The 25421-nt window shown below is 28.8% G+C and overlaps 3 protein-coding genes across 3 annotated transcripts in view; 1 reads left to right on the top strand and 2 right to left on the bottom strand.

The window, feature by feature from the left end:
- Nucleotides 1-25421, bottom strand: part of LOC147816631 (uncharacterized) — a 232610-nt gene that overhangs the window by 124107 nt on the left and 83082 nt on the right. The gene's annotated exons all lie outside the window — the stretch shown is intronic.
- On the top strand, nt 555-15300 carry LOC107438029 (ubiquitin domain-containing protein UBFD1). Its single transcript, XM_016050187.5, has 10 exons — nt 555-901; nt 4232-4390; nt 5805-5969; nt 6063-6098; nt 7309-7449; nt 9106-9137; nt 10449-10514; nt 12127-12232; nt 13471-13553; nt 15039-15300. Exons 1-10 carry the CDS (start codon nt 868-870, stop codon nt 15147-15149), a joined length of 933 nt encoding a protein of 310 aa, XP_015905673.1. The 5' UTR covers nt 555-867; the 3' UTR covers nt 15150-15300.
- The window catches only part of Polr3B (RNA polymerase III subunit RpIII128), a 44624-nt gene continuing 35224 nt past the window's right edge, over nt 16022-25421 (bottom strand). Inside the window, exons 19-22 of the mRNA XM_016050188.4 lie at nt 23907-24062; nt 21707-21824; nt 18990-19691; nt 16022-16212 (exon numbers count right to left, since the gene is read on the bottom strand). Coding sequence (XP_015905674.2) covers nt 16083-16212; nt 18990-19691; nt 21707-21824; nt 23907-24062 — 1106 coding nt within the window. The 3' untranslated portion in view covers nt 16022-16082. The remainder of the gene's footprint in view (nt 16213-18989; nt 19692-21706; nt 21825-23906; nt 24063-25421) is intronic.

Below are 25421 nucleotides of genomic sequence, written 5' to 3'. Positions count from 1 at the left end.
GTAAAAATCTTGTTCAGTGCTCAGTGGGTATAGAAAGAGTTGCAGAAGAGCTCTCTTATCATTTCGAGCTCTTTTCAAAAGCTGTTCTGTTTAAATGTCAAAGAAAGTCATTCTGTTTAAATACTCAGTTTGACGATGTTACTCTAACCTAATTGTTCACATCGAATAGACAAACTGGGTTGCAGTCAGACACTTATGCTGTAACCACCTCCAGAGATTTTGGCTTTTACGGAACTGGGGGTGACTGAATTTGATGCTAAATTGACACTGACTCAAATTATTGATTCCGTCCCATCAATCAATGGTATCAATGTAATGTGTTTCATTTTCAAAACTACAATTTAAAAAAATTAAGTAAAAAATCTTTTTTGACTGTTAAATATGAAAAATATTTAGAAAGAAGGAAATACTGTAGTATATTTTTATATAACTGAGAGGAAGAGAAAAGGGAAAGGGTTTAGACATGGAACCGATCTTCTCCCCAGATGGCGTATTCGAGTGTTGATCTAGACGGCAAACTAGGGTGCGTGAATTGATTGCAGCAAGACTAGCACTTTAGTAAATCCGAAGAGTATTTTGGAATGTGCAGCGCTCTTTAATAAAACTGTTAACTTGAAGAGAAATATTTCTTTAGCATAAGTTTACCTTCTTCATAGTAATTTATAATCTATGCATTACTTGCTTTGTTTATGGAAATCTGTTTCGTAATGTTTTGGTTGTGAAAATTGAAATGAACGTAGCTAGAATTTAAAATTGGTTCAGAATTTGTTGAATATCTAATTTCAAACATTTTCCAAAGAAGAAAAGTCATACAAGCATCCTTGTACCTTGTTATTGAAACTGGTTTAAAAATAAATTTGAAGAGTCATGGCTAGCGATGAAAATAGTAAAGAGACTAAAAGTAAATGCCATTTTTATTAAATAATAAATGTCAGTTTTATGTATGCATAAGGCTCGCTAGAATAACTATATTTCTGCAAATTTCAATCATATTCCTAAGAAATTATTTTAATTTCATTTTAGAAGTATTCAATTAAGTAACATATATTTTGTCTATCAAACTTTGTATTATCTGGATTGCTCATTTACATTTCTGTCGAAGTAAAGAATCCTCCTATACTTATTATTTTCCATTTTTTTTATAATATATTTTTCTGCAATAACGAGACAGCTTTCCATGACTAGTAGAATTTTCTGGTATGTGAACAAATCCATTACTTCACTGCTCTATAAACGGGAGAAAAATTTCAATTTCGTTAATATTTTGATTTATTTAGTGACTAATGTCGAAGCTGCTTATAATGAGCCCTGATTATAATTAACTAAAACACGAAATTTACGAGGAAATGTGCTATACTTGATAAAATATTCAGACTGGTGAAGCATAGCTCTCTTTTTTTTAATTAGCAATCACCCGATTAAACGAGCTTTATTTTTGTGGTTCACGAAATTTCTATCGCTCCGGTACAGCTAATTCCTTCATTAAAGAAATTTCTTTAAAGTATAATTTTCTCTATCATGTCACACCAGCTACAATTGCCAAGGTGCGAAATGGATTTTAAAACAGCTACAGAGGTTTGCCTGGAAGTGCCTATTAGTCATACTCTTCGAGTTGCTCCACTTCTGTGATTTTTTTTATAGTTTGTCACAGGGCCCTCTGCCTGGAAGTTGCCACCACAAAAGCGATTATTCTGCCATTGATCATATTACGAAAATCTTACTGTTCCAACATTCTGAGGACAACTAAAATTTAGTGGGGATATTTCCGTATAGTTATTTGTGGCAGAGTAATCGCCAAGTCTTAACTACTTCCGGTCAGTGTCCTGTAAGAGACTAAAATAACATCACAGATAGAGACCAACTCAAAAGGTAAACATCTGCATATTTTGAAGAAGAAAAAAAATTGTAAGTTTAAAATCTGCTTGGCACCTTGGTAATTGTATTCGGCGCGACAGGTCATGATACAGAAATATCACCAAATAAGTGATAATTTACAAGTTTAGGGAACCGACACTTGAAGTTTTACGGTTAATAATTTAGACCATTGACATTATTTTTACCTACACAAAATTGTGGGGTTAAATAATTTTTCACCCACTTTTCTGATCATTTATATATTCTCTATAATGGAAAAGGTTTTGAACTTAAAATAAGTATAAATGAAATTTATACTATTTCTAATAAAAACATAAATCTGATGACTAGCTCAAAGTTTAGAAATAAGATAAATTGTTCCTCACTTGTAACGTAAATCAAACCTTTTTCCTGGATTAAAAGAAAAGAGACCTTTTTCAAGATTTGACTACTTCATATAGCTTTTTTTGGTACTTTGGAATTATCCTGTCGTCTTGTTAACACTTGGGAAAATGCTTAAATCCTTTGGCGCCATCATAATTAAATGCAATTTCAAAAATAAACATTCTAAACACATTAAATTTATCAAATAATAATAATAAAAAAATATATAAATGTAAAAATACGTATTAAGAAAGTATGATAAAAAGATTCAAATTAAGTAAGAACCTCTCTTTTTTTAATAATTACACATTAAATTATTGATGAATCTAACCATAGATACATACTAAGATAAAAAAAAATTAAGTATCTGCACACACAATCCATAAGTATCAGCAGGCTCATAACATAGTTTTTGAACGACAAAAAACATTGAACTATTTAATTTATTCCTGACCAAAAAAAAAAAAAACAATATATCCATGCACATTAACACTAAGAACAAAGAATTATATAAATAATTAGAAAGAAAAATGAAATTCAAGAACTGCATTCATATTAACATTAAACATACAGTAACCCCTCAAAAACCAGTTATTGTATATTGTAAAGGGTTGCTATGTTTAATGTTAAGTAATTATTATTATATTAAGTAATATTAATAATTTTGCTCCTGTAATTCGTCACCGCAAATCCATATTTAACTTTTCATGTTAAACTTGCACAACAAATGAAATCGCATTAAAAGATTTCCTGCTGCCACCGTAATTGTTTATTTTCGCTGTAAAGCGGTAGTAGGTCGCATACAAGTAAACAACCTCCTTTTATCTTGCATAAATTATAATTAGGCTGTCATATACTTCTTATTTTATTTTTTTCCTTGCATGCGTTTTTTTTTTAATATTGCACAGAATTGAAGAATGTATCTGCTCAAAGTGTGCCCGCGTGCATTTATATTATCTAACTATGCATGTATATTGCTATGAACCATTCCTTAATATCTTTTAAGAGACAAGCAAACAAGTTATTCTTGCGCAGTTGTCGCCACGTTAACTCATTTAAATACGCTAAAGAAAACTAATTTATAAAGTTAGAAGTACAATTCTAGCAGAAAACAACAAAAATTTTAGATATGTGTGTTAGCACGACAGTACTTCATCAGGGGACACACCGCCTGCTAACACACGGGAGCCTTTCTGTTGACAGTGGTGAAACCAAGAACTGTCAGTGCCCGGAGGCCCCATAGTAGAAAAACAAATAAGAAAAAGCAGTTGGAAAAATTGAAGAGTAAATGCAAAGAAAAATTAAGGACAAACAATCACTATTTAAAAGTACACAGAGTAAGTCTTAATAATGATTTAAAAGTGCGCAGACTAAGACCTAATAAAGAGACGCCAACATATAAGAAAAATAAATACAGATAAAGTTGCAGTTAGAATAACCACGTCAAAATAAAATATAGATTGCCAAATCATTAAGAAAACTTTAGAAATAAATCTCAAGTGTTGACCCCTTTTTGAAAATCTTAAAAAATAAAACAAAAAACCTCATAGGCCTCAAATTTCCCCTCATAGGCCTATTTATGCGGGCTTCAATGTCGGCCAAATTATTTGAACATCTTGAAACTATTTTGAATCAAAATATCATAATTACAGTAATTAATAGGAAAATTATTATTCTCTAATGTAATCCTGAAATTCCTGGTAGCTGAAACAAAATCTGTTTTATTATAACAAATAAATTGAAATCTAATAATAAGAAAACTAACTCGCGGTAGTCAAGGATTACAAATTAAATATGATAAAAACTTGTGGTTATTGGCGCATGAGCTACCTTTTGGCGATAATAACGGTTTTTTCAAACAAAATCAACGAGATAATTCCAAAGTGCGAAAATGGTCAAAGGAATTACAATTTCCTCCGCACTTTTTTTTATATTTAAGTGAGTGTAATATTATTTGGACTATGTTGCTAAAGAATGTTTGTTGTTATTTTAGCCTGTTCAGATCAGAACCTAGACAATTCTTCTGTGGTGACACAAAAAGTAGAGGTATCAAAAAACAACATTGAAGAATGTTTTAAAGTTCCTGATACTGGAGGTGGTGGAGAAGATGTTTCATCAGATATGGAACTTGGTTCTGAAAGTTCTTTACAAGGTGCTAAGTTTAAAACAATATTTCATTTCATGAATTCACATTTTATTTGGGCCAACCTTTTTGTTTTCGAATCATTGTAGTTGATCTAAGTAATGCAATTCTATAAATTACAATTCACTATAAACTGCATTAACCTTACAATTTTTAAAGCAAACCAAAATAGAAGAATCTCAGTTTTTAGTTTTAAAGTTTGTGATAGTAAAAAAATTTTTTCCTGTAAGAAACTAATACTTATGTAAATACTTTTGTATTTTAAACTATTTGTATTTAAAATTTATTTTATAATATTGATCTGTGCTTAATATATATTTCCATGTCTATTAGGTAAATTTAGTATCCATATAACAGTTATTTTTACACAATGCAGATCATTTCATCTCAAATCAACCAGAAAAATAAGGATTTAGTACCCATGATCTCAGGTTTTGATGAAACTTGATTTATTCTTTTTATACAATTAAATAAAAACACAAATTTATTTCAGTTTTTCTAAAAGTGTTTTAATTTTACTTGCTGTTTAAGTTGTTGGAATTTTACAATTTCTGTTGATCATGACACTGAAACACTAATTTGCTTTTAGTAGAAAATACATTTTTTTTCCATCAATCAATTTTCATGAAATTTTTTAAATATATACTTCAATTTGTTAAGAATCATGAAAAATGTAATTAAGCAGGTTAGTATTTATTAAACATCGTTAAGAAAAAATTCTAAAATGTATGAACTTCTTTAGTAAAATATAGTTTCTTACTAAGTGGAATATCTTCAATAGGGAAACAGATAAAAAAATTTTTATTCTTGTTTGTGAACAAGAAAATGTGTTCTGTTACATAAGAAAATAAAACTAAAGGCTTTTGTCCCTCTTCCTTAATTCAATATTCTTATTTTTTATTCTTGAAATAAAATTTAAAAAAATTTCCCTATTTTTATTCTTAAAATAAAAGAAAATATTTCTGAGATAGTTAGAAAGTCACTATTTAAGGTGGGATTATTTTGGGATACCTGGTATTATAAGTGATTTTAAAATGAAATCTTTATTATAAAATATGAATAGCACTCAAAATTAACAAAAAATATTTTCCTGAAATTTTTTTTGAAAAGTGCAAATTAAATATTTTTAAGGATTTTTAAAAAGTTTTCTTTTTCTATTTGATATTAAGAAAGTTTGTTAGGTTCTAGAATTTTGTATTTTGAAATAATATTAAGTAATTTTAATATATTTTGTCAGAGCTTTGATTCGTACTTGTAAAAAAATAAGTAAATGATAAAAAAAGATTTAAATAAAAAGAATTCTAATATTTTTTTGTTTTATTTAAAAAAAAATCATAACTTTTGTTAACTCTAGTTTTAGTACACTTTCTATTTTTGTGCTTCTTATAGCTAGACTTATTTGCATATGGTGCATTATTTGCAGGTGGTGCATGTGGTTCTATGGATGAGACACCAGTTGGATCATTTGAAGAGGAGCCTAAAGAACTTGTAGATTTTAAGTTAATATTTAATAAACAGAAATTTGATATTTGTTTCCCTTTGGATGAATCCATACTGGCATTAAAGAAACATTTTGAAACTTTGATAAGTAAGATTTTGTTTTTCATTTAGCTCTTATGTGTGTTTTTTTTCTTCTAAGTCTTTATGTGCCACTGTCATAATTGTTAATTACGTTTTTTAGGTGTTCCTGCCTCTATGCAAAAAGTAATGTATAAAGGTAAGCATTTATTTTTATATTCTATTTGTACTCTTTTACATTTTGTTAATATAAATTTTTGTTATTGTATTGGTATAATTTTGTTTCCATCGAAAAATTATCACTGCATACCATATTATTCAAAGATTACTGAAAAAATTTTTTTTTTAAATTTTTAATTTGCATAATGATTCAGTGCTAATAAGAATTTTAATATATTCTCAAAAAAGAGGAGGAAAACTTTCTAGGCTTCTTTTGTACTTATTTATAAAGTAAGCTTCACACCTCAGTTATGAACGTATGGAAAGAGAAAACATAGTTTGATGCCAGGTTTGACATTTTGTCTGGATGATGCCCATTTCTTCCAGGAAAAACTGCAAGAAACTAAAAATTATCAATATAATTGTTTAAAAGTAAGTATAATAGAAATAGCTGGAATTTAAACAAATTATAGTCCCACAGTGGACTGTTCGTTTGAGACACGGTTCCCAGTACAACACTGAAGCCAAGCATCGCTGTAGTCAGTGTGGGGGTGGGTGACCACTTGGATCAGTCTACGAAGGGACTGAGGGTGTGCGGTATTGGTCCTCATAAAACTGTTCTACCATAAAGGGCTTCACTTTGTGCATAGGTCATCGAGTTACTAAAGTGGAGATGCCATCAGAGGATCAAAATTATGATGGTATGTCTTCAAATCATCCTCAGGAATGTTTCTGAGACCATCGCCAATAGTCCATTGCGTAACTTTAGTGCAACGTAAATAAACTACAACAACAAATTAAAGTAACATCTTACATAACTACTTACTGAATTAATAGGGTGCCCCCACCTAACAATTTCACTCAATCGATAAATTCTTATTGTGATAGTATTTTTCAGAATAAGCAGGAGTAATTTTTCTCGGTAATAATAATACAATGAAGGAACAGTTCCAGATTATGTAGCCTAAGTCCAGATAAGGCTTAGTTAGAACTAAACTACTGGATGTCCCCTATCACAGATATGCTATTACTAGGATATTGATTGCATTATTTCAGTATAGTTATTGTGCAAAAATTTTTTGGAACTGTTAGAAAATGTTTTGTGATACTTGTTATAGAGAAGAATTGTATTAATTAGGGATAAAAAAAATATCACCCAGTAACATATTGTGATTAAATGAGCTTTTAAATAATTTCAATTAGTTCTGTGTATGGGATTTATTAATTTTGAGTGTGTGCTTTTTCACCAGGACTTTGCAAAGATGAAAAACTTTTAAGGGAAGTTGGTGTTACGAAAGGAGCTAAAGTTATGGTTGTTGGTTCTACACTCAATGATATTATTGCTGTAAATACTCCTGCAGATCAAGATGTAAAAGAAGAAAAAGCTTCAGGTATTCTTAATTGCCAACTAACCATTTGGCTTATATTATTTTCTTAACCTTTTGTTCTACTTAATTATATTTATTTGCTGAATTTCCATAAGTAATAAACATTTGAGTTATAAGGCATTGGCTCTGATGATTGTAACGATCTGCTAGAAATAAAATGGTATGGACACAGCAATTTCGGCTGTGTTTTTTATGTAAAGAATTGTAATTGTTGGAATTCAAGATTAGCTTATTTAAAGTAGAGCGAATATTTTAAAATCTTTAGCTCATTAAACAAAAATAAGTAGATATGTTATTATTAAAAAAATCTATTAAGGGGACATGTTTAGGTCCTTTTCTTGGCAAAATGTACCTCCTTTAAATAATTTTTATTGTTTAAATTTTCTATTTTTTTTTTCATTTCAATGAAAGTAATGAGAAAAAAAAATCATTTGTTCAACAATTTTAATTACTTTTTCAGTTTTAAAGAACAAATTTTTTTTTTATATAATATTATAATAATCATTTTTAGTGAACGTAAAGATGAAAGTATTTATGATACATCAAATTATTCTATTGAATAAGTTTTCTCTGTTAAAACATATTTATTAAAAAACTTTGAAATTGATCGTTAACATGTCTCTGAAACTCATTAGCATATCTTAAATTCAGTCATAAGGTAATAATTCTTTGTTAAAAGTAATTTTAAACCAAACTACAAGGCATGTATAGAAAGTAACTTCTGTTTTGGAGAAACTTCGATTAAAGATATTTTCATAACAAAATTTACTTTTACATGAAACAGCATTTTAGAAACTTTTCTACATAGTTACCACCATTGTTCAGACATTTATCATAGCAGAGTACCAATTTGTAAATACCCATTTCTGAGAAAGATGCTGCTATTGCTGAACGTCCAGTGCACATGATTGGGTCTGCTGAAAACATACTATTGCATATAAACGTAACAATGTGTGAGTGCCCCACCTTAATTAACTGAGAGCCTTGCCTCCACGTTACCTATTTCTGAAATTTAATGATAAACCCACATTTCATCTCCAGTTACATTTTGGTTTAGGAATTTATTGCTTTTTTCCTGTATCAGTTAAGCAAGTGCTGCGATGTTGCTTTGTTTTGTGGACACTCGTAAGTATTTTTGGAACCTAACGGAAGTGCAAAGCATCTGTTTTCATAAAAATTTTTCCTTCACTCTTGCTACCAAACCATCATCGAAAACAGTCACTAACTTTGTCATCAACATTAGTGTGTCCATCACTGAATTGTCAAATTCACTTTCTCATCAATCCATCATTCATTACATTTTCCTCCTAAACCTACTAGTTGATAATCAATTTTAGCTAGTTTTAGATTTTTTGAATGCAGAAACAATAGTCTTGAACACGTGAAAAAACACAACAGAATCCAGCTGTGTTAGTGGACAGACAATCAATATCATGCACAGAATTGTCACACTGCTGCAGTGGTGGCGGCAGTTGAATGAAATGGTACTTACTTTCTGCCTCATATAATTAGTTTATCAGACAATATTGACAGTATAACAAAGGTTTATGAGAGGTTGGATTGAGAAAGATTGTATTTTAGGATAGTTAAAAGTATTTATTATAGCATTTATTAACTTCAATATTTTTCTCATTCCTAACAATATGCTATTTTTTTTAGTTGCTGCCAAAGAGCCTCTCTGCAAGCAAAAGGTAATAATTTATTTCATAAATAAGTTTTTTTTTCTTCAAAAGTTTAAACATCAGCCAATCGAATCTAGTCTAGCCAGAAAATACAAGGTGACAGTTTGGTTTTTTAGAAAACAATGTCAATGGCATTTTAATTAGACTAAATTTGCAACTTATATTTATGTATGAGAAATTATTTAAGTAGGCTATATAAATTGCTACTATCTCCAATCATTTATCCAAATGGGCCGGGATAACCTGTATGGGCATTGGGGCCAGTGTCCAAGAGGTCGTAAGTTCGGTCTCTGCTGGCCAAAGACTCCCCATGTACAAAATGGTGGCTAGTGCACATTAAATATGTCAGGGTCACAAAGTCCTCCAAGTACCCATAGCAAATCATTACCTTTGAGGGTACTGAATCAGAGATTGATCGTGCTCTGGTTCAGGTCAAAATTACTATCTGTGGATAAATGAATGGATCCTTCGTATAAAACGCACTGTGACATACGTGTGTGGCAGAGTTTGAATTCTTGTCCATGGTTGGCACCCCTCTAGCCTTATGGCTGGCATACAACAACATTCATCCAAATATTTTTTTTGTTATTATAAATTTTTAATATTCTTTTCTATCCAGAATTCTTTAGTAGTTCATTGCATTAATTTTAAATAATTTTTTTTATTTACTACTAATTTTAAAGTTTAACATTTGTCTATTAAATTTAAAGCTATGCTAAATTCTTCTGTAGCTATTATGCAAATGCAGAGATGTTTGTGCTCCGGAAAAAATCCCGATTTCTGGATTTTTCTCTTACTGCAATCCGGAAATCCAAGGTCCAGAAGTTTCTAGAAATCATTATGCTGCATAAAATATGCTGCATAAAATGTATTTAGAATTTCATGTTTTGAAAATATCAATGATTTAAATTTACTAAGTTTTTGAAATGCGTCATTAATGATTTTACTCAAGAAACTTTCAGGATTTTTGAGTTAGGCTCACAATCACCCCTGCAAATGCCATGTGCCAAATAATTTAATTTTAAAGAATTGTTAAAAAAAAACAATTTTTTATGGTTTTAAAGAAATTTGTGAGAATGATATTTTCTCAAACTAGATCTCAGAAGTACCATACCTTTCTAATTGGGAAAATAGAAAAAAACATGCTATTGTATTTTTATTGAAACACAATAATGTGAATATTGTTCTTTTTACATTCAATGTTTGGGAGTGAAAGGGTAAAGTAGTTAAAATTTATTCAGATACCATCTATTTTTTTAGAAATTTTATCTTTGCTTACAAAAATATCATATGTTTAATTTGCATTTCTAACTATTTCAGATGCATAAAAAAATTATTGATCGAGGAGTTCCCGAAGATACTTTACCTGGCATTAAAAATGTGAAAGTAAGTATTTTACAAATGGAATTTATTGGAATATATATTTAGAATATTATTTTGTGAAGAGGGGGTTACCAAAGAGATCTTGATTAGCATAGCGTGGTTGCCGTAATTTTGAGAAAGTATATATTTTTTTAAAAAATATTTATGTCAACTAATTTTTTCGTAAAAAAATCATTTCAGTTAAAAATATTAATTAGGATAGTATGTCGTAATATTCTTAGAATTGTTGTTTGTTTGTCTGATTTTAATGATATTGAAGGTTTTTTATTTTTGCAAAATAATGAGAGGGACCTGTGTCATTATTTAATTTTCAAAATAGAGTGAAAAATAATAAAATCAATAATGATAATAATAAAAAAAAATAATCAGACTAATTGTGGATTACATATGTGAAACTTTTAAATTATAACTTTCTATAGATGTATGACAAATAATTTTCTATTTAATTAACATTATATAACAATTTCGTTATATGTTTATCAAGATATAAATGTTTTTGTTTATTAAGTAGGTAATTTGTATATATAAATTATAAAAAAAATCAGCCAAGTGTATTTCATAATAGTTGATTTTTATGTTAGTCCTTTTTACCTTAACTAGTTTAGATTAGTCCTTTTATTGCAAATTAAATCATAAAAATAACCGCTTACTTAATGTAAGAGTATGGTAATATTAAATTCCAACTGTATTAAAATTTTATACTCACATATATTTATTTACTTTACATACATGCACAGATAATTTTTTTTTTCAAGCTAGAAGAACTAAAATTTTACTTACTCTATATAAAACTTTTTAAATCTGTTGTTTCGAAAATGTATTCAGAAAATTAATGCTAGATTCCATAAAAATTAAACTTCTCTGAAAATACTTATAAAATTTAACTAAATTAAAATGTAATGTTGTAAAGTATTGCATCCGAAAACTATCATTTGCATTATTTTTAATCTTTTTTAGAACTCTAGTTAAGAATTGATTTGTTCAGACTTTGTTCTATTGTTTACAAGACGAGCTTTTCTTTTGGAACATAATATAAATCCTTCTTTTTATATCTGTTAATTGTTTATTTAAAACAGCTAAACTTGTTTTAGCTTAAACATGTTTATTTGTAGTAATGTTTAAAAAGAATTTCAAATTGCAAAACTTTTAATTTTCTAAAGTTTGTGAGATTTCACCAAAGTATGGAGGTATCCTTGTTTTTTCAGGAGAGTTGGCAGCTAGAAAATAGGCTTCTCATTAAACATTTCTCATTATAATTTTTATTAAAATAATATGGACTGTTACAAAAATTAACAAGTATTTATTTTCTTAACAAATATAATGAAAGAATTATCGCACTGAGAGCGACCATACTCTCATTAGAATTCTAAGCATGAAAAGGGTTATATTAAATGAAGAAGTGATTGAAAACTATGTTGCTAAGTAGTTGGCAAAAGAGATTGAGAAATATTTTGGGCTTTTATGGAAAGAGAGTTTCTTTCTTGGAAGAGTTAATTTGTGCAAAATAAATTCATTAAAAAGCAATTGTGAATCAGCTTTGCCTTAACTTTTTGTATTGGTGTTATTTTTTTTAATGTGTGAATTCAATCTTGATTTGATAAATGAAATGTTTTAGGATAGTCTCCCTCCTCATCCATTGGCTGGCATGTTAAACAAATCAGGGGGTAAAGTACGATTAACATTTAAACTAGAGGTTGATCAAGTCTGGATTGGAACTAAGGGTGAGTTTCTTTTGTATTTTATAGCACGAATGTATAATTTATTTTTCCACAAAGCCTTTTCCTATTAGGGGTGTAACAAATATTCGGCCCTTTTGCCAAATATTCGGCCTAGCCGAATACTGAAGTTATTCGGCCGAATAATGAAGTATATGCTATTATTAATTATGCTGCTATTATTAATTATTTAGTTTTGTGAAAGCCTTATTGTTGGCATCAAGATATTTAAAATATTACAAAAAATACATCAACTTGTTACATTTTTTTAAAATATAGAAAGTTTAAAAAAGCAAATTTGTTAATATTTTTCATTTTTAATTTAAAATTTGAAAATTATTTAATTACAAAATTAAAATTTCAAAAGTGAAACTTTTTAAACAGTTCATAATTTTCTGAGTTTTAATAATTTTACTGACAAAAAAGAAAGTTAAGAATACATTTAACAGTAGTAAGTAATGAGTTCTTATTTTAAATAAAATAGCATATAAATTACAAGTATAACTATAACTAAAATATGCTATTATTAATTATTTAGATTTATAAAAGCCATATTGCCTTGTTATTGGCATCAAGATATTTAAATTATTACATAAAATAAATCAAGTTGTTAAAAAATTTTTAAATATGCAAAGATTAAAAAAGCAATTTTGTTAATATTTATTTAATTTTTAATTTAAAAATTTATTTACAATCAATAGAGAAATTTTTAAAAAGTAAGTATTCGGCCACCAAATATTCGGTATTCAGCCTAAAATTTGGCCCCATCACTATTCGTTACAAAAAAAAAAATTTTTTTTTAGCCATTCTATAAGTTTCTGATCTAGTTTAGCTGTTCTCAGAGTATTGTAATCAGTTGCAGCCATCACATTTGCTGCATTTAGTAACTAATTTTGTCTTCTGCATTATAACTTCTCTGGGGCTAAATAAGAATTGTTGCAGAACATAAAATTTAATTTTGTTCCTTGGCTCTAAGCATTGTTTATCTTGGTATAATGCTTCATTGTATCATTGCATTATATAAATTTAATTAGATAATTTTTCAATGCTGCAGTATAATTCTGTATTTAAAATTTCCAGGCAACTGAGTGATTAATTGAATCTTTTGTGTACTGAGATAGAAAACATGTGATTTAAAAGTGTAAATTTATTATTTACAAAAAAAAAAAAAAAGAGCTCACAATCATTATAAAAACTGCTTCGTTGTTTTTAGAATATAAATAATGAATTTAACTTCTTTTTAGAACGAACTGATAAGATTCCTATGAATTCAATTAAGCATATCATTAGTGAACCCATTGAAGGTCATGAAGAATACCACATAATGGTCTGTATGTTTTTACTCCTTTTTGTACTTGCAAATTTATATTTAAAAACTCTTAAGTATCAACAGCCAATCAAGCATGTTAGAAGAAATATTATATATTTGTCTTAAAATAAGTACAAACTCCATTTCATAACACTAAAAATTGACCCCCTTTTTTTTAATGTGTGTTACATTACCTCTAATTCATATTCTTTAATATAAGTAATATAAAGTCAAAATTTCTTGTTAAAATAATTATTTGGATTATACAATTCCGTTAGAGTAAATTTATGTCAATACGGTATGCATATTTAAGTGATTAGAATTTGTATCTCAATTAACCCCTTAACAATTGGTTAATTTTCAAGAAAACGATCATAAAAGTGCCTATTTTTTTTCTCTCTGAAAATTAATTAGTGCTGACATCTAGTTTAAAATAAACCAACGATCTACAATTACCTTAAAAACATCATGGTACTGCCATCTGGTGTGTAAAATGAAAAATAAAATATTTTCCAGGAAAAAAAAAATGAATTAGTTTTATTCTTATTGGCGCGTTACTACTGAGCACTCCAGCTCGGAAATATCAGGGGAGCGAGAAATAGAGGGTGAAACCTCACCCTGTGGTTGGAAACATGAACTCTGAGATGCATGTGGACATTCTGGACAATGTTGCACTCCCAACTCTATGGCAATATTTCAGGAAGGCCCATTTCTCTTCCAGCAGGATAACTGCTCCACTCACACATCGAGGTATGCACAGACGTGCTTTGACAAAATGCATACCCTCCAACTTATGAGGACTTTGAAAATAATTCTTTCTAGTGGCAGCGAACCAAAGTAGAAATTTTTAAAGCAAATGGATCTCTCATAAAACTTTTATCAGAACTTAAGAATCTAGCCAAATGGCCTGCACTTTTATAAGTAATAGTGGGCAAATTACGCTAAAATTAATTTTTTTTAAATATTAAGACATTAATTTTGCTACCGTCTGAAAAGAAGATTTCTGAAACTACGGAAATTCCGTAGCAGTTGGAGGGTATGAAAATGGGTGTTCAAAAACTGGACTGGCCTTCTCAGAGCCCTTATTCCGTAGAACACCTTTGAGAGGAATTAAGAGTGTAGATTGCGTAGTCAGCCAAATCAACCCTCCTCACTACAAGCACTCACTTCAGCTGTGATGAAGTAAATTCCTATTGAAAACTCATGGAAAGTCTTCCCAGACGTGCGCATGCTGTCATCAATGCAAAAGGGGGATCCACATCATATTAATACGTGCCTCAGGACATACCACTGGGCGTCCGGATAGTGTATTTCTGCATTATATTTTAAAAATGGGTTACTTTAACTTTGCCCTGATTTTTACTCAGTAAACATGAAGGGGGGAGGCAGAAATGTCTTGGACTGTAAGTATAATTTAATTTGTACTGAAACAATTTCAGGGTTGGGGAAAAAATTGGGATACCTTTATTTCTCTAAATGATTGAATTGCATGTTTCCTTTCAGGGAATCCAATTAGGTACAACTGAAGCATCAAGATACTGGCTGTACTGGGTGCCTGCACAGTATGTTGATGCCATCAAAGATGCCATCCTTGGCAAATGGCAATACTTCTGACAATTTAGAATTCTTAACAAATTTTTACAAAAAAACCTAACTTTTTACACTGTGGATTTAGTTTTGAATGTTTTCTCTTTTTCTTTTTGTACAAAAATACCTATTTACAATTACCATGTAAATTGTTAAATAAAAATTATTGAAAAGATTATTGATAAAAGTTATTATTTCACTTATTTATTTTTAAAAAAAAATACTCTGGTTAGCAAAATAACCCTTCAAATTGTATAAGCAATGCAGCCTTGCTTGTCTTATATCTTCTCGCTTTAATAAAACAAATTGCAGAACAACCTTATTAACCATTATTCTAGCAAATTAGATGGTTCTATGCTATAGGATGCAGATATTTTGGTAGTAAAAAAATCTTAAATTAGTGGTAAACTAAACTGGAGTAAGAAATTAAGAGAATTTGCAGACTTGGTCAATGATCTCTAGAACTGATATGTACATACATTGATACAATGCTCAACAATTGTAATATGCATGATCATGCGTAACACTCATTGAAGTCAAAGTATGAAACACCAACAAAAATGGGTTAATAGGGGGTATGGTCCCCTCTTACAGATATACAAGTCTTGCAGTGTGATTTCATGCTTGAAATAAAACAGTTTATTATTTTCTGTGACAATTTCATACCTTCCGACCCCACAGAGTGTCATGCACGATCATGCTTATGTATTACAATTATTAGATGGTTATTTGTTTTGCATTATATCAATGTATGTACATATCAAATTTCATAAAAATCGGTCCAGTAGTTCTAGAGATAATTGACGAAGTTTGCATAATCTCTTATACCAGTGTAATTCATAGTCATTAAGTAACACCATCATAACTGCAACTAAGTACCTAAAAATATGATCATTAGATGAAAAGAATTTTCTTTTTAATTCACTGTACAAGTAGAAAACAAACGAAAAGTAATATTGGTCATTCAAAGTACTTTGACAATTTCAGTCTTGGCACAACATTCATAGATTGGAGTTCTTGGAAAAGTAATTTACAAGCGTAGGGAAGACGGATAGAAGCTATGTGACCAGAGGAGTGGCAGAAATTGCACCTGCAAGGAAAAACAATCTTAGTTTAATTTGCCAAATATGTTAGTAAAATTACCTTAAAAAATGCAATCAATATTGATAATCACTATGGAACTCGCACCGTACTTTGCCAACACAATCTTGACGAAGATTGGGCAAACCGAGCATGCTCTGCAATTTAGACTGAAAGAATACGGGAGATGTGTAGTTGTCAAGAGATTGACAAGTGATTAATTGTCACTTGAAAACTGGGACATTAATTATGAATCGAAGACATCAACTTATCTTGATGCTTTTGAATCTCGTTCAATTTATTTCAACACCAATTCTCGCATCGCGGTTCTGCTCAGCCCGTACACTGCATACAATTCTGTTAAATCTGTAGTAGCAGGTGGCACAATGAAAAAAAAAACGTGATTTATAAGAAATAGGTTTCTTCAATCTTAAGTGGAAGAAACTCTTTATAAAAAATAAATATAAAATATTAAAACAACTACTGTAAACAGTCAATAGTTGCAATGTAGTAAAAAGAATAGTTACTTCCTAAAAAATTGATAAATTATTTTTAATGAATGAATTTCTTAAAAAGTACAAATTACTGTAATTCTTCAATATTTTATGTAATGGAGTACAGGAAAACCTTATTTAATTATTAAACTGTTAAAATTATAATTAATAATTACATTTTCTTAAAACTTCCAAATTAAACCATATACTAAAAATGATATAATTGAATGCTGTTAAGTATTCAACTGACTCTAAATAATATGATATTTAAGCTTTTAAAATTCTGTATGAAGCAAATATAAATAGTTGGAAAATAATTTATTTTTCTTAAAAAGAGTTGGGTGTGAAAAACTTTATATTTCCTGACACTATATTATATTTAATTATTTTAAATGCTATATGTTGCTATAGAAAAATTTACAATAATAATAATAAGTTAAAAAGGAAAAGCGCTAAAACTAAATTTGTCTTAATTTGAACAATTTAGAAAGTTAAAAACACAAATCAAGCAAAAAAAGATTTTTTAAACATACATACATCTTTAGAAATTCTTTTTTCGCTTGATTTGTGTCTTTAACTTTCTAAATTGTTATATATGTAAATAATTTTAACTGATAAAATAACTTTTAAAAGTTTTTGTTAGATATTATAAAACAAGTTCTACTTTTAGTCAGATGCCATCTTTCGAATATAATTCTGCAGAAAAAGAAAACCAAAATCTTCTACTTCCCAAAAGAAAAATCTTTCTGCAAGAACTCCGAGACAATGTCGCTGTGATTCTGGCGTGAGACAAACCGCAATACCCACACTTGGGGGAAAAAAAGTTTAAAAATTATATTTACAAAAACATAAAAGATAAGTTGATTACTACACTTATATTTTATTTTTGCAGAATTTACTTTTGACAATTTAATTAAACATGGTCCACATTTTTTAATTTACAGAAAGATTTTTCAAAAACATTTAGCTAAATTTGAAGTTAAAAATTCATTTCAATTTTTTGTTAACTTCCAATAGTTTTTTCTGCTGCAAGATAAATTTGAAATATCAAGCGATTTTTCGACATCTATAAAGGATAGATTTACATTGAATGATTGAGTAAGTGATGATCATTGATAGGCATTAAAATTTATTTGGAACTCAAACAATTTTCATTGAATTCCCTGCTACATAATTTTAACTCGAATCCTACAATTTCCTGGAGAATTGTAATTCACAGTGGCAGGAGGTGACTAAAATGTATTAAAGCTTTCAAAACTTACTAATAGAAAGTTTGAAAAATATTTTTGATTTTTTTTTTTAAATTACAAAAATCTGTTTTAAAAAGGCAGCAATTTCATTAAAAGATGGTTTTTAGCATAGCTGCCAACTTAGATGAGAAAAAATCTAGTAGATTTTACAAATAATATAAATTTCATGATATGATTTCAGGAGAATTGTTTCATAATGTACTAAATATTATAGTCATCAAAATAGAAAGACTGCAATATTTTTCAGTTATGATTGACATTAAATGAACTTGAAATGTTATGTATCATGTTTATTCATAATTTTGAATGGTAATAGGAATTTAATTCAGCAAATATTCATAAAAAGATTTCTTAATTAATTTGAAAAGGGAGTCTGAATAAAAATAAAATTAACATTTTAGAACAAAAGAAAAATTTTAAACTGATTTTTATAAATGAGGCTCGTTTCATTATGTATTAGTAATACTTATTTAAATATTCAAGCAAGCAATAATAATCTGTTCAAAAATCTCAATAGGGATTTTTTTAGAAAACTTACTCAATTTTAGGGAATTTTCTAAAATGTACAAAAACTAGGAGAATTTTTACCAAACCAGTAGACCATGATAAACTGGCAAAATCCACAGATGCCAACTGCTCCGGACACGCCAAAATAATTTTTAAAAAAAACGGTAAATAACTACAAAGTTAATTTTTTAAATATTTGACTAGTGTTGCTTGCTTTTTAAAAGGTATAGCATGACATAAGTACTATAAAGTGGTGAATTATATAAGCCTACGAATTATTTAGAAATAGTGGTGGATAAAAATCTACTAAATTGAATTTATTAAACCAAGAATCACAATTGATAAACTACCACTTTAAAATGTATATTTGCTGTCTGGAGCAAGTTGGCATCTCTGCAAAATCCAGTAGAGTTGGCAGCTATGGCTTTAGTATTATTCTAGCAGATTTGATTTTAAAAAGCTTTATAATCTATTGATTGCATTGTCAAAAAGGTGAATGAATTGTTCAAATATAAAGCCAGGTAAGAGTGACTCACCAACCAGTATAGCCAAGTAAGCCACATTTACTGCAGACGTCAACGTCGAAGGCATCACTGGACAGCATCAAACGTTCTAAAAGAAGCATACTCGTTCCGTGCCCAATCAAGCAATCTCTTTCCATTTCCCCGAGTCTCAAACCACCATCACGGGCTCTCCCTTCGGTCGGTTGCCTTGTCAGAACTTGTCGTGGTCCTCGGGGACGGGCGTGAATTTTGTCCACCACCATGTGTTTAAGCTTCTGATAGTATATAGGTCCAAAATATATATAGGATATAAGTGGTTCCCCAGTTATTCCTGATGTCATACAATCCTTACCCTGATAGTTAAAACCACATCTGATCAAATCTTCACCAATGTCTAGCACTTTATCACCGCCAAAGGCAGTGCCATATTTTATTTTCCCAGTCATGACACCAGCCTTCCCCGCAAGAAGTTCTATCAGTTTTCCGACAGTCATTCGAGATGGGAATCCGTGCGGGTTCATGATGAGGTCAGGACTGATACCCTGGTCACTAAAGGGCATGTCAACTTGCTCTGCAATGAGGCCAACAACACCTTTTTGTCCATGGCGACTGCTAAATTTGTCACCGACTTCGGGTCGTCTTGTTTGCCTTAAAAGTACTTTAATCAGAGAGGATGATTCACTGTCTGAAGTGATTAGGACTCGTTCAACATGGGATGGCAAGATACCTTTAACCCTATAAATTAAAACGGATTTATAATTTTTAAAGTGTAAAAAAAAATTTCAAAGACAAAGCAAATCAAGCTATTATTTGTATTGTTCAATGTTACAACAGACTATAATTTTAGCAAGACATTATAACAAATTATTGTTTATTATTCATTTCAATTGTTTTATTATTCTCAAAATTTATATAGATTGCAAAGTGAATAAGAGTCAAGTTTTGTTAGATTACCTAAGCATTTAATAAAAAATAATTATTTTCCATAAAGATATATATAAAAATAAAATCCTCTAATAAACATCATCTCTAATATAAAAGAAAACATTGAAATATGAATTTCTTAAACAATCCAGCTTACTTATGATTTGCTGATAAAAATTTTCTCAACTAATTTCATAATTGTATATCAAGCTAGTTCAGAGTCTTAATTGTTGGCTATAGCTAAAGCACTTAAGATGTCCTTTTTATTAGCAATGTTGAAAGATAAAATTTTCAAACAATATGTAAAATTAGCAAAGCAAAAATATAATTTTCTACAACAGTTTAACTTGTGCATTATGTTAACAGGTTCAATGAGGGTATTTTTAATAAATGACTGGTTTAACTTCTACCTTTAAAATAAAAGTCAACTATAACGAGCACATATCTTATATTTAACTAGAAACTTCACATAAGCGCTTGAAGACTTTTTCTCTGACAAAAATAAATAAATAAATAAAAAGTATTAGACTGTTCAAAATAAATTTTAGTCCCTTCATAGGAGTTTAAAAGATCTCCTTTTTGTAAATTTGAAATCTTCAAAAAATATATGCAGATAAGTAATTTTATCTCTTTTTCAGCAGTGTGTTAAGATTTCAGTGAGTGTTAAGAATAGATTTTACTTTCAGTTCCTTACATGCTATTCTACAGAAACTCTTATGAATCAATGATAAACATAAAATTCCTGATTCAATTATATCTATATATAAGTTCAAAATGTACAGAAGACATGGAAAAATTATAGACTAATGAAAAATAATAATAAAAAAACCCGAAAAATAAAAGATATAAACTTTTCATCAGCTACATGATTAAATCCGCAAAAAGTAGTGCTTTCTAATATTGTATAAATATAGAAATTAGGCATAGCCAAAGCAAAAATCAATACATTAGTGTGAGAAGTACTAAAAAAAAATTTACAACAAATAAAATAGAACACATTAAATAAAAATATCACTTAAAAACAGAGAATAAAATATAAAGAAAAAACAGAATAAAACATAAAACGAAATCTGCAAAGCGAGTAGCGAATTCAAATGAACTTACATGAATGGGAAATTTTTCAAGAATGATTTAAAATATTTTCGTAACAAGATTGCCAAAAAGTGTAGTGCGTACAAGAAAAGTATCAATAATATGAAGCATTTTATTTAACCTTCAACTGTTCAGCAATAAATTTCCGTCTAAAACAAGTTTATATAACGTATGGTAAAATAATTTAAATTAGAAAAAATTCCAGCTTTTCTTAGTTTTTTCCACTATAAAAAAAATTCCTTGATAATTTCAGGTTTCCTAGGTGGGTGGCCACCCTGATCATAACAAATGAAGTTCATACATTTTCCCATGTAATGTAAATAAACCATTTTATTCTATTCTATTTATACTATTTTATTCTAGTTCTAAATATTTTTTGTCTATTTTGAGCATTTTAATTTTTATTTCAGTTAATTTTGGGCCAATCGGGATTAACAAGTAAATTGCTTCAGACTTTTTGTTCCAGCCACAAACAAGCTGGACCATATTTCCATTTTATAACAAAGTTGTAGATTGAAAAATATATATATATATATATATATATATACATGTAAATAATAAAAGAGGATGGCATTTTTTAAAAATAATAAGTTCTTATAAATATTAAACACAATGTTCAAACAAACTAATATGTAACGCAAATGATAAAAAAGAAACTTGTTTTTCTGGCAGCACAACAAACGTGATCTAACACAAAAACAGCTGATTAAAATAGGTACTGATAACATGCATACGTTACAGGTACTTCTTTATACTGCTTTTCTGCTAATTTCTCAGCATCATTAGCAATTGTACTAGTGACTGTAGGCATTTCTTTATTGACCACAACTTGTCGATTTTCAATAATTGCACCTGCAAGTCAGATTTTAATATATTATTTACAATATAAACATATTTGCAGATATACTGTGCATAAAATTAAAAAAAAAAAAAAAAAAAAACAGAACACTAAAATAACTTTTTATTTACTGATCACATTTTTATGTTCTAACAGTTCTATCTTAACAGTTAAATATGCTAATTTATTAGTGAAGACAATATTCTAAGGAGTAAATCATACTTTTTCTAAATAAACTTACACTTTTCCTTTGACGGATTCTCAAGATATGAGCAATCAGGAGAATGTTTTGCACATAGAATGACTACAGTTTTACATAGTTTGTTCACAGAATGGTTAAATTGAACATATTGGATCCAAAACGAAGTATCTGATTCATTTAATATCTTTAAAAATTATTTTCAAAGCAGAAAATCCAATCATACAATTAAGTTATGTTCTTTATTTACATCATACTAGAGATGCACACTGGGCGATTGGCAACGGTCTGAGGATGATCAGAAGACATGCCATCGCAATTTTGATCCTCTACAGAAGAGGTGGCTTCTCTGCTTTGGTAGCCCGAAGACCAGAGCGAAGTTGGGCACTTTATGATAGAACACTTTAACGAGAACCGATACAGCACACCCTCGGTCCCTACATAGCCTGATGAAAGTGGTCACCAACCTGCTTACTGATCACAGTCAGTGATGCTTGTTCTACTGGGAACTGGGTCTTTATGATCAGTTCACTGTGGGACATAATCGAATTAAATTAAAACCTGGTAGTTTAAAACTTTTAGATATTTAGGCATAATATTTTAGGCAGCTTTTCACTAAAAATTTTGATAAAATCATGAACCTTTGAAAACTAATCATAGTTAACTTTTTGATGGCAGATAATTTTGAAAAGAACGGTTTGGTGAGCTTTTCTGCGAGCGTGAGGAAGGGAGTTCACCTTCTAGAATCATCCGATTTAGATTAAATTCTCCCAATAAAGTTGTTTTGATACAGTTTGAGATAAATTTTACCTACGGTCTCTTGAAAAAGTTTGATTTCCTTGACAAAATCTTGGATGTAGTTGACAATTTTAGTTGACAATTATTTTGATGCTGTGGCCGACATACTTTTGAGGGTTTCTGCTTTGAGAATTTTGAAATTGTCTTTGTTGAAAATTGTAATGGAGATATCTTGAGGCAATAGACTAAGTTTGACCATGGTCGTTATTTTGCCTAAGAGAGTTTTAAAAAAAATTATTGTACCATGAAGTGACCCTTTTTATTGCAGAAATTACAATGAACAGATGCATTTTCAACATTAGTGCTGCTCATTGTCTCCAATTTATTTGATAATGACAGAAAAAAAACCACCAAAATAAACTCAAATTTGGGAGAGCGCTGAAGTAATATAAATCCAAAATTTGTCTTCAAATAAATTTATAAAAAAAATTGGAGAATTATAATTAAATTGAAATAGAAAAGTCAGAATTTTTCTTAAAATTTGTCAGAAAATTGAAAAGTTATATTCTGAGTCTTAAATGGATTTGAACATGTTACGTATCATTTCACTTATCAGGTTCTCCAATATTTTAATAATGGTATTGCATGTTTCCTTATTTTTTTCTATTTCAATTTAATTATAATTCTCCAAAACTTTTTCTAAATTTACTTGTCGAAAAATTATGAACTTATTCCAAATTTGACTTTACTTTAGCTTTTTTCCCACACTTAGATTTTTATTTAAGAACATAAATGGATTTAACAATATTAAAAATTAAAGAGATACATCTGTTTAATTCATGACATCATCAGGCATTTGAAAAAAATAAAACTGCAAATGCGGAGTCATGATAGCCGAATAAATAAATAAAAATAATGACTTCGAAAAACAATTAAAGAAACAAATTTATGTGCAGCAAATTTATTACCTGACAGTTCAAATGATGCTGTTTCAAGAGTTGAATATTTAATAATGTATAAAAATAATAATAATTTACAGTCAGTAATTTAAATTCATAAAAAGAGGATTGATAATCATACCAACAGGACAAAAAATGTTCAAATTATCTTGGAATAAGGAAATTTTGATAAAAGTATAACTATAAAGTCACAATATTACCTGGATATGCAATACCATCAGAATCCAAGGCCAAATGCTTCCACACAGGTTTTTTAGTTTCAGCATCTACTTTTGGTCCTAGTATACGATCTGCAGTATGTGCATACTTTTTGATTGCACACTTACTAGTTCTGTAAACTAAACATCGTCCAAAACCTGTAAGTTAATTATTGTTTATAAATAAGAGGTAACAGAAGAACAACTCTTAGATATTTATTTATTCTTCAAAAGAAGATAGTTTCTAAAGAGTTTATTTTTCTAACTGACGTGGAAAAATCAGAGTTCTGAAATCATAACTTCATACTCTTTTTATAAGTATTTTCCATAAATTTAGCATGATTCTTGCGTTTATTAGCAAAACTCTTTTGGATTTAATATGTTCTTTTTTGGTATGAAAAAATTATTACTTTTTGAAGTAGTCAATACTTTATTTTACCATTATTTAGATAAGTTATTTTCAAATAATACTACTGAACTACATAGTTTTGTGCTGATTTAGAAGGAAAGGGAACTCCTTGAAAAAAGTATTTATTTCTCGACTTCATTGAAGACTTTGCGTATGAAATTAATACACATTTGCTTAAATAAACAGAAATTTCTTTAATTTTAAATTTACTACTCAAAATATTTTTTAATTAAAAAGGAAACATACAAAAAATCTAAATTAAGGCTTCTGAAAATAAACTAAATTTAGAAGAAATTATTAATAAATGGAATTTATAAAAAAGAAAGAAGATAAGCATATACTGAGATTTTGGATGGAATTAGTAGTGAGATTTAAAAATTATTTGAATTTGTGGTTGCGTGAGATACTTTTAAAGATAATAAACATAATGACATAATAATTTCAATTTTCTGGATTTTAAGAGCTTTATAAAATATAAAATACATACAATGAATCTAATAGAAATGCTTCAATTTTTTAGCATCAAATTTGCTACAAACTATTTGTAGACACATGGTGAGTCAAAATTCAATAAATGAAATAATGTTGAATTTTAAAATATAAATTTATCTTTCATATACTGGAATATGAATACAAATCATTTAATAATTGCTAAAAAGTAAAATAGCATCATAAAGTATAACAAGTGTTAACTGCTGCAAAATTAAGGAGCAAAGTAAATAAAAAATTGCCGAGTTTTAAAACATTACTAAAAGTCAGATAATTTAGAATAAAAACTAAATTTAAAACAGATTTACGTTTTTATCAGATATAATACAGTTGTTTCATACAATCAGAGATGGAACAGCAGCTTAACCATATTGGAGCAGAAAAAATATGCTTTGGAGCAAGTTAATTTTATTTTTTAGCTGAGTGGAGAAAATAATTTTCATAAGTGGAGTAGCATTGCGCTTGTAGATTTGTGCATATTTAAACATGCATTTAAAATAATTAGATAAAAGAAATATAATAATATTCTTTAAAAAATCATATTATACATCAATACAGGATTCAGCCTAAATGGAGTTTGTGGGACGCGTCACGTCTTTTGCTCATTCAATGAAACATTT

This window comes from Parasteatoda tepidariorum, chromosome 1 (genome assembly GCF_982258835.1).
Source record: "Parasteatoda tepidariorum strain Cologne lab strain chromosome 1, Ptep-v5.0, whole genome shotgun sequence".
Taxonomy (NCBI): domain Eukaryota; kingdom Metazoa; phylum Arthropoda; class Arachnida; order Araneae; family Theridiidae; genus Parasteatoda; species Parasteatoda tepidariorum.
This window is presented reverse-complemented; position numbering and strand designations above follow the sequence as displayed.

Excerpts from the sequence above, each read along its gene's own strand:
- LOC107438029 (XM_016050187.5), top strand. The coding sequence starts at position 868 with ATGGCTAGCGATGAAAATAGTAAAGAGACTAAAA. Across the intron at positions 5,970-6,062 it reads ACATTTTGAAACTTTGATAA|GTGTTCCTGCCTCTATGCAA; the intron begins GTAAGATTTTGT and ends TACGTTTTTTAG. Across the intron at positions 10,515-12,126 it reads CTGGCATTAAAAATGTGAAA|GATAGTCTCCCTCCTCATCC; the intron begins GTAAGTATTTTA and ends GAAATGTTTTAG.